At 46.2% G+C, this 10,501-nt stretch overlaps 1 protein-coding gene across 1 annotated transcript in view; it reads left to right on the top strand.

The window, feature by feature from the left end:
• The first annotated feature begins 6,199 nt into the window (after nt 1-6,199).
• The window catches only part of HIP1R (huntingtin interacting protein 1 related), a 71,622-nt gene continuing 67,320 nt past the window's right edge, over nt 6,200-10,501 (top strand). The window contains exon 1 of the mRNA XM_054996341.1: nt 6,200-6,379. Within this exon, the coding sequence (XP_054852316.1) occupies nt 6,287-6,379 (93 nt within the window). The 5' untranslated portion in view covers nt 6,200-6,286. The remainder of the gene's footprint in view (nt 6,380-10,501) is intronic.

Genomic DNA, 10,501 nt, shown 5'->3' with positions numbered 1-10,501 from the left:
TGCCTATGAAGGAGCAGGTTTCTGTAAGCTGCTTTTGAGCCAGACGTTTGAGCCTTGTGTGATCAAGGGGTCCCAGGCCTAGTTTAGCATGGATGGCACAGCTGCTTCAAACTGAACGTGGCTCTTTGAGTGGGAGCTGAGGCCAAGCAACTTAGAGATGCAGGGACAGATTCTCCCTCTACCTGCTGCTGATTTAGCCACCAAAATACGGATCAGAAGCAAGAGCCATTTACCACTCCTTGCTTTTATTTACCTCTATGCATTCAGTACTGTTAATATAGCCTCAACCATTTTGGAGGGGTGTGTGTGTGAGTAACCTCAGGCGTTTCTCAGAAGTGCCCCCAAAGCATCCTGCATGCTCCAGCTAGCTAAGAACGGGGGTGTCCTTCTGGTAACTTGGCAAAACAGAGGTAGGGCTGACTGCCTTGTAGGCATACACTTGGCTATTATTAAAGGACAACAAAGCTTCCATTTAATTCCTGCCTGCTGTTAGCTAGGGTGTGTAGGCTTTTCCCACTCCCTGTCTTGTTTTTAATTAGAGGGTCAAGAAACAAGTCAGAGTAGGGCTCTTTTTCTCCCCCACCATATCAAATTACAGCCCTTTCCATAGCAAAACAGTGTTGGTGGTTAAAGATCAAGGGCAAGGGACAGCGATTACATTAGCAAAGATAGGCGGCTGGGGGAGGGAAAGTGAGGTATGGTCAGCCCTGTTCCCTGAATAGGAGAAAGAATGGGGGTGAGCAAGCCCTTTTTACACTTTGTGTGTAAAATTGCCCAAGTCTTAAAGAAATGTTTCTTTCATTGGATAGATCCAAGGGTGTGTTCATGCCAACTTTTGCCAAAAAATGTAGTCGTTTGCTTCTGGGTCAACTTTAGCATGTTCAAGTTATTTCTCATCTGAATGTTAGTCTGGCCAATTTGGAGGAGAATCCTTTGCAGTCACTTTTCCCAAACAAACAAATTAGATTTTAAGTCCATTTTCCCACCCATAACAAGGCTCACGAAACGTTGCGTTCAATCTTTATACACCAGTTTTGACAGCTTTTGAAGCAGTCACTTTGCCCAGGGCTGTTTCTGCGCTGATGTTTTGCTCTTGGTTTCCTTATAGACATGCTCTTTTCCATAGCAGCTGTATGACATGGTCCTCTGTCCTACTTCTGTGTCAACCTCCCCCGCTTTGCTGCAGCCTTTCTGTGGACAGGATGATGCATATTTTGAAGATCTTGCCCACATCAGTACCAGCAGCCAACATTCCCCTTCCCATCCCAGAGGGCTTTTAAGAAGTTGGCAATTGACCGATTGCTATATAGCGTAACAACCTTAGAATAATTCGTTGCGATCATATGCTTAGCTTTCCTTTTTAAAAAGAAAGTTTCTAGCTCTTTTCATTGCAGAGTTGTAAGAAGGAAAAGTGGAGGCCGTAGATTTTGTGATTCAGCAAAGTCTTCAAGGGAAGAAACACGCGTGTGTATCTCAACCCCAAACTCTTTTGCAACCCACATCGAGTCCTTAGGGCTGGGTAAATATTTGCAGCTTGAACTTAAACCTGTTTGATGAGAAGTAAGCGCCAATGATTTCAGCAGGACTTGGGTCTGAGCAAACATTTTCCTAAATAAAACACCCTCTTTGTTAAGAAAAACAAAATCTGTTTGCTCAGAACTAGGGTTGCGTTAGGCCCAGTCCTATAGAACGCACTGGAGTTTCCTTCTCAGCAAACTGGTTTAGAATTTTTTTTAGGGCTTCTAAATCCCTGTTTTGTTTTCAATTAAAAAAAAATTTAAAAGGGGAGGGGGAGAGAACAATTTACTAAAACAGTGAAGGTAAAAGCCATGACTACTTCCAGTAGGAGCCAAATGAGCTAGAGAGGAACGTGGAGGCAATAACCAGTTAATTTCAGTTTAGAAACCAGATTGGGGACCATCATTTAATAAATGAAAGCGCACTTCAGATCAATTGCTCACAACTCCTAAGCTGCAGTTTGGCACACTCTGCTTAAAACTTTTTCATACCAATGAACGTAATTATGTAAGATGATCTGGATCCTGCTGTATTCAAGAAGTCACTTGAGTAATCCTGGAGTCATGCTCGCAGGAACCAGCTGCAACTAGCTTGTGGCATAACACAGTGCATTCCGTGATTCTTGCCCTCTAGCCTACTACCTCTATGGGCTACAAGGCACAAAGTCAACTCTTAAACAGAAGGTCTTGCATGTGCAAGCTTGTGAGTTACACAAGACTCAACCAGTGGAATTCTCAGCTGTGTAAGATTTTAGCTGCTAAACAGGAGCACAGGTATTGAACTGAGATTAAAACTGCTGTTGATTAATTGCCACTGATTAAATGACAGCTTGCAGCCATATAAACTGCATTCTAAAAAATAAATATAGGAATAGAGAACCTATCAGTGATGAAAATGAGCTGACACTGCCAGGAATGGATTACAAATAGAAGCTTTAGTTCTGTCCCCATTTCTTCTCTGCTTTAGAGTTATAAATCTGATGTCTAATTAATGAGGCTAAATGTTTCTCAAAAGAAGATGCAGCTTAAAGGGGGATCAGTACCGAATAAGCATGGTCGCAGGAACGGAAGGCATGGCTATAGGCCGGTAAAATGAGTAAACCACTGTTGTTCAGTTGGGTCATGGGTTTATGTGCAATATTTTTATTTATTTTATTATTTAAAACATTGCTGCTGCTGTCTCCAAGGCAGCGAACATCAAAACATTAACATGTTTAAGACATTAAAACAGCATTTAAACTAGAGCATATTTTAAATAATTCAATATAAATATATAAACACACACAAGACCAAAACCACGGGGAAATGCCAATAACAGTTACTGGGGGTATGCCAAGCAAAACAAAAAATGCTTCACCCGCTGGCGGAAGACGACAATAGAGGGAGATCTAATCTGAAAAGCCCCACCCACACTGCTTAGACTTTTGTCACAGGGAATGTGTTTCAGATTTTTTTTCACTTGCCTCATTTCCCCCACTCACTTATGACTATTTAAAAAGGGGATGTTTATATATCAGAGTGGAAATCTTATGCACACTTGGGAATTAGTCCTATTATAATACATGGATCTTTTGAGTAAACATGCACAGACCACATAAAGAGCAATTAAACATAAAGGCAAAAATTGCAGGTTTGAAAAATTAAAAACAAAACGCAGTGGATTTATTAGGGCTAATTTAAAAAGTCATGCAGCACAAAGCAGGCTTGTGAGTTCAACAGAACTCTTCTTTGGGCTGGATGTTATTCCAAAATGGTGGAGAGAAAAATTGCAGTTTATTATGCTCCCTTGCTGAACATAATATCCATTCACCTGTCATTTATTCTCAGAAGTACTAGGCAGTTATTGCTGTAAAATATGATACTCTACTTCCCCATCTTATGTTCCAGACCACCCCCCCCCCACACACACACACCATTGTGCTATCTACTCCAAGCACTTTTGGGAGGGTTAATACTCAAAGGGGGTAGTGAAAGATGGTCTCTGAAACTCTGTAGGCGAGTGTGTTCTAGTTGATACTGATATGGTGGAAGCAGAAAGACCCAAAGGAGCCTTGTCAAAAAGAGTCCAGTAGCACCTTTAAGACTAAACAATTTTATTGTAGCATAAGCTTTCGAGAATCAAGTTCTCTTCATCAGATGCATGATCCTGCATCTGATGAAGAGAACTTGATTCTCAAAAGCTTATGCTACAATAAAATTGGTTAGTCTTAAAGGTGCTACTGGACTCTTTGATTTTGCTACTACAGACTAACACGGCTAACTCCTCTGGATCAAAGGAGCCTTGTGACACCTTGACAGCAAACAGGTTTATGATGGCATCTGCTGGTGTGGGTTAGAGCCCATTTCTCCCCCACCCCAACACACACACAAGAAAAGGTAAATTGTTAAGTAATTGAGCTGCAACCCAGCATTTAGCTGGTTTGAATCCTACAACTGCAGTGAACTCTCTGGATGGTCTTGGGTAAGCCTCTCCTCTTGGGATAATAATAACACTGACTTTGTTCACTGCTCTGTGTATTATGTGCCATCAAGTCACCTCCAGCCTATGAAGAAAAGGCCTCCAAAATGTCCTATCATTAACAGAATTGCTCAGATCCTGTAGACTGGAGGACGTAGCTTCTTCTGTTAAGTCAAGCCATCTCATTTTTAGGTCTTCCACTTTTCCTAGCATTATTGACTTTTTCAGAGAATCTTGTCTTCTTATGATGCGACCAAAGTAGGATCGCTTCAGTTTTGTCATTTTAGCTTCAAGGGAGAATTCAGGCTTGATTTGATCAGTATCCACAAAACTTTCCTCCAGCACCACATTTCAAATGAATTTTCTTCCTGTCAGCTTTCTTCATTGTCCAACTTTCACATCCATACATGGCAATGGGGAATACCATAGTTTGGATTATGTTGATCTTGGTTCCCAGAGAGACATCTTTATCACTGCTCTGAGTGGGCAATAATCTGTCCAAAAGAGCGATATACAAATTAACTTGCTGTTGGTTGCAACGTTGCTATGAAAAGCTTGTCTGTATACAAGATAAGCATTCATAACAGAAGCACCAGTTTTACAGTTCTATAGTTTTTTCTAAGATGTTTTAATGCATTTATGGTGATTGAGAAAAAATGACTGGTCACTTATTGGAGCCTTGTATAATACAGTTTTGGGCAGGTAGGGGTGTTTGTCCTCAGTCGAAGAGCAAGATCCGGGCCCAATAACACCTTAAAGCTGCTGTAGCACAGTGCAAGATTTGGGTCCAGTAGCACCTTAAAGACCAACTAGATTTCCAGAGTATGAGCTTTCAAAAGTCAGGGGTTAGTGTGGAATAGTGGTTAGAGCTGTAGCTTAGTGGTTAAGTGGTTGGGCTGTGAGTCACTCTGCTGGTTCCAATCCCATTACTACCATGAGCTCAGCAGGTGGCCTTGAGGAAGCCACTCCTCTCAGCCTCATCTCCCCAGCCATAGGTAAAGGTAAAGGTAGTCCCCTGTGCAAGCACCGAGTCGTTACTGACCCATGGGGGGACCTCGCATCACGATGTTTTCTTGGCAGACTTTTTGTTATGGGGTGGTTTGCTATTGCCTTCCCCAGTCATTGACACTTTACCCCCAGGAAACTGGGTACTCATTTTACTGACCTCAGAAGGATGGAAGGCTGAGTCAACCTTGAGCCGGCTATCTGAACCCAGCTTCTGCCAGGATCGAACTCAGGTCATGAGCAGAGTTTGGGCTGCAGTACTGCAGCTTACCACTCTGCGCCACAGAGCTTGGGGATAATAATAACAATAATTTGTTCACCGCTGTGGGTGATCTGTCTAGAAGAGCAGTATATAAGTGCTGTTGTTGTTGTTGTTATTGTATTTATTTAAAACATCTATAGCTGGCTTCATACCTGGGAAATCTAGCAAGAATCCAGTAGCACCTGTAAGACTAACAAAATGTGTGGACTCTTGCCCTTTTCTACTGCTACAGACAGACTAACACGGCTACCCATTTTGGGTAGGTCTGTAAAGTCCCATTGGACCCGGATCTTGCTCTTCGAGTAATACCATCAGCCCTCGTTGCAGACCAAACTGGGGCACCCCTTCACACCTCTGCTAGCCTGGCGGTGCCAACCAAGAAAAAGGAAGCTTTGCGGTATGCAATGGCTGTCTATACAAAGAGCCCCCGGCTCACCCTGACAACCACATGAATCCCCAGTGAAAGATCCAGTAAACATGTAAGCCACAATAATAACCACAATAAAGTGCAAATGACAAATATATTAAATTGTATACAAAATATATTTGTCATTTGCACTTTATTGTAGTTATTATTGCGGCTTACATGTTTATTGGATCTTTCACTGGGCATTCATGTGGTTGTCACGGTGAGCCCGGGGCTGTTTGTACAGACAACCTGCGTCTCCACCGAGGACGCGCCAGCGGAGGCATTTTAACTTAGCAAGAGAGAATCGCCACCCTCGAGCATCAATGGGCCACGGGGGCGGGGTCGAACGGAGCGGAGGGAGGGGACAGCGGCGATTGGCTGTTCGGCAAGGGGCGGGGCGCGGCCTTGGGCTTGTGAATGGCTGTTCCGCGCGGGCCGGCGGGGAGGAAGAGCCGCAGTTCCCCTCGACGCCCGCCGGGGGCGCCCTCGAGCGCTTCGACACGCGTTGAGGCTCGCGGGCCGCCGGGGCTGCTGGAAGCGAAGCGGAAAGCGAAGCAGATTCGGAGCAGCGCCGAGCAGGCAGGCAGCCGGCCGGGTCAGAGCGGATCGGACTTCTCGCCGGGCTCGGAGGCGCCATGAACACCATCAAGAACGTGCCTGCCCGGGTGCTGAGCCGCAGGAGCGGCCACAGCCTGGAGGCGGAGAGGGAGCAGTTTGACAAGAACCAGGCAAGGCATTTAAGGGGGGAGGCAGAATGGCTGTGGATGCGCGGCAGGGGGGTGTGACAGGCAGCGGCGAGGGGGGCTGCGATTTGCGTTGAAATGCAAGTGCGGGAGAAAGGGAGGAACATGCAGGGGGCGCGGAGGACGGAGCCCCCCTTTCTGCATGCATGCCCCCCCCGCCTTGACCCCCCGCCTTATTCCCCGCACGCCTCCCCCCGCCAGGCCTGCACGCCTGACCCTCCCCTAGATCAAATCCCCCCTCCCATCTCCTGCACGCTTTGGCTTCCTTATTGGGGAGGGGGCTGTCGAGGCTTGTCAAACTGAGCACACGCGCGCACGCGCTCCCGGGCCACCTGGTGCACTGCTATTCACGAAGGTGATCCCTGGAAACGTGGGGGGGGGGCGAAGATACGCGTAGCTACGAGTTAAAGGAGATGGATCAGGCATGGGGGGCAGGCAAGAGAAAAGGGAAGAACGTGTTTTTTTGGGGGGGGGTCAGTCTGATCTCAGTCGAGTGAGCGAGATTGAGGGGGGGGAGGAAGAGGAGCTGCCCAAGTAAATATGGGGAGGGGGGAGAATCAAAGCAGGGCCAGCAGAAGCCCATGGAGGGGTATTCCAGGAACGGGCTGGAGTTGCATGTAGGTTGAGGGTCCTGCCTGGGGACTGCATTGTAAAGAAACAACAACAACAATGATGATGTATGTTGCATGTGGGCACTTTAGGAGGGGCATGGTTTCTCCTCCCCCATCTGAAACTCCTGCCTTCAGATTATCTCCCCATCCCTGTACTTGTTCCCTTATGCAGGTGACAGAAGGGCATTGGGGTGGGTTCACTTTGGAACAATCTCTAGCTCTCCCCCCCGCCCCAGGGGGCAAGTCTGGAACGGCTCGTGGACTTGCCTGTAGTGGGTTATGCTGCCAATGGGGTCTAGGAAAACATATGAGGGTCTCTCATTGGGGGGGGTGATGTCTTGCCTCTGGAACTGAAATACTTCCCCACCACCGCCATCAACAGATTTCTGTGCAAAAACATGTTGCTAAGTCTGGGCTTGGTGGAGTTATCCATTTATGAGATGTGCACAATTTACATTGTTTGGGATGCGGTGGGGGGGGAGTCCATTTTTATAAATCTTCAATCATTTCAGGGAGAGAAGAGAAACTGGTCTGTTGAAGGTGACGTTGTGTTGCAATTCTGCGTTTCCTGTGTGTGTAATATTTTTCTTCTCTGGCTTGGCCTGTGTTGCTCAAGTGTGGGGCGGGAGCATGTGCTGAGAAGACACACAGCCACAGAAATCTACCGCCAACTTTGTCTCCCTTTGTCTGTTTAGCGTTCCTCTTACCTGAGATAGGGAGTGTACATTGAGGGTTAGCTCCAAAGATAAGAGCAACATGATTGTAGCTGCCTGGAACCCCCCCCTCCAATGCCATGTCCTTCACTGAACATACCTGGGTGGTACTGGATTGTGCTGACTTCACAAATAGTGGTGGGATTACTCTGTACATGCCCAGAAATGCTTGTGTCTTTGTTAATTCTGCTCTTTTGGCTTGGCAACGGAAGTAGTGTCTGGGGCTAGAGGCCCTGCACACAAGCTTTCCCCTGTTTCCATTGTCCACCTGAACTACCCTTTCTGGGTATAGATCAAGATGGGTAGCCATGTTAGTCTGTCTGTAGCAGTAGAAAAAGGCAAGAGTCCAGTAGCACCTATAAGACTAACAAAATTTGTGGAAGGTTATGAGCTTTCGTGAGTCACAGCTCACTTCTTCAGATACAACTAGAAGGTAGGCACATTCTAGCTCTATCTGAAGAAGTGAGCTGTGGCTCACGAAAGCTCATAACCTTCCACAAATTTTGTTAGTCTTATAGGTGCTGCTGGACTCTTGCCCTTTTCTACTTTCTTGTGTACATTGGTGCTTGGCACGCATATCTGCGCGATCTGTTCTGTTTCAGACCTGAATCTTCCGGCATGTGCATGCATTCTTTTGGGGCGATTGTGTTTTCCCATGTGCATAATGTCTGGCCAATATGTCTGTAAACTTGTTTGAGTAAGAGAGGCTTTGTGTATTTTTGCTGGTTTGTAGAGGCAGCGGTGCATGTAGGGCACGGGCAGCTCTCACTGTCTCAAGACAAACATCGGATCCTCTTTCCTACCAGTGGTGTGGGTTTCAAAAGGAATCTTTTTGAGATAGTTGTGGTGCTTGAAGGACCACTGGATCTTTCACAGCTTGAGTATTCCTGGACCGGAGTCCCATTTCACAGATACAGGAAGTATACCTCAGTTGGCACCTGTTAAAGTGGGCTCCAGCCACAATAAATATGTTAGTCTTTTAAGTGCCAAGATTCTCTGTTGTCCTAACTGTAGCAGACTAACACGGCTACTCCTCTGGAATCTTTCTGTACAAGCACCCCTCTCGAGCCCCTTCTTGGAGGAACCGTGGGTTAAAACGGTCACCAATAATTAAAATAGCTTTTGCCCTTGCTCTTTGAAGTCACCCCTCTCCTCCTTCAGCCATGCCCAGGTTAGGTATACCCTGTTTTCAAAGAAACAAATAGGAAATAATTAAAGTCGCTCTGAGCATGTACAGAGTGTCTTTCCCCTGCCACTGACATCTTAGGATGTATACTTAGGATGAGCAAGCAGGCCTCTCTCCTGCCTCCCATGGCCCAAATCTGTGCCTTGGCGTCTCACTCTTGAGCAGTTAAGTGCTATCGTTTTCTGTTGCAAGATCCTGAGAACAAAACTGAAAGACCTTTTCATCTTGGAAACTATTTATAGCTTAGAGTGGCTCTCTTGTACAACCACTAAATCGTCTGCAGGTACTCAGTTCCCGTTGCTTTCACTGTTGGTTTCAAGGGGCAGTTGATTTTTGGTCCTTAAAACAAAACGAAACGAAAGCTCTTCTGGGCGTGGAACACCCTGGATTTGTTGCCAGGGAGAGCAACGCACCTCCAGGCCAGGTGGCACACAGGCTTTGGCAGCAGAGGCCCTTGTTGGCAGGCCCAGTGTTTACAGGGCAGGGGGGGGGGGAAGAAGTGGCCTTCCGTGAAAAGCGCTCTTTCCCACTCTGCTGAAAAATAGAACTCTGCTAGGAACTTTTTACAAATATTGTTCTGTTGTACTGTGTGTGTGTGCGCTTGTTCTTATAACCTTTAGAGGCCTAAAAACATCAGCAGCTCCTCTTCCCAGCTGGGCTAGCCAGTCTGGTTTGGCATACCAAAAACAGGAGAGGTGAAAAGTTCGCCTTAGTAATTGGGCTCAGCTCTTTATTAAAACACCTAGCCTTGTTGTGAAGACTTGAGTGACCCAGGTTTTTGCATTTAGTATTTCCCACCCCCCTCCTCATTAGCAAGGTTCTCCAAAAAGGGACTGCCTCCTTTTTCTAGCAAAGGAGAAAGATCCATGTTTTGGACACGTACCTCCCCTTCGGTAAATATGAACAAAAACTTATTCTTAGGGGTGGGAAGGGGGCAACAGACCCTCGGCTGCGTATTGGGGCCTGCCACGTTTCTGCAAATGGCATACCTGGCATGCCACTTATTAAAGCAGACACGTTATCTGCTGCCCTTCAGATTGGCTGTTTGTTCTCCTACTGTAGTTCTAGGTGTTAAGTAGGTTGCTGCAAAATTGGTGTTCTGATAAACCAAGGGAATTTCTGATGGAGGTGAAGCCTCTGGCAGTGATTAGCTGAAGTGCTCTGATGTCACAGAGGTAGTGAGGAGGGCTGAGGGAGGGCTCAAGGAATTACCAAGCTGGGCTCAGAGTGGCAGATAACAATAATGGGTTTGCTGGTGGTGGTGATAGGGAAGGTAAAAAGGGAGGTTTGGATTGCCTGCAACTGCAAACTTAGAGAGTGTGATTAAAGCCCTGTTGTTATTACCATAATAACAATCACGGGCTGAACTGCTGCAAAGGCACAGAAAAGTCACAAGTGCTGTAAACTCAGAGGAAATGGGATATTGAAAATCAGGACAGTACTTACAAGGAAAGTGGGGAATTTTTATTTGTCTCTGTGAAAAACTGCATATAGGGCATAAGGTTGCCAGCCTTCAGGTGGTAGCTGGAGATCTCCTGAAGTTACAACTGATCTCCAGGCCAAAGAGATCAGTTCCCCTGGAGAAAATGGCTGCTAT

The sequence above is a fragment of the Eublepharis macularius genome, chromosome 13 (genome assembly GCF_028583425.1).
Source record: "Eublepharis macularius isolate TG4126 chromosome 13, MPM_Emac_v1.0, whole genome shotgun sequence".
NCBI classification, from domain to species: Eukaryota; Metazoa; Chordata; class Lepidosauria; order Squamata; family Eublepharidae; genus Eublepharis; species Eublepharis macularius.
This window is presented reverse-complemented; position numbering and strand designations above follow the sequence as displayed.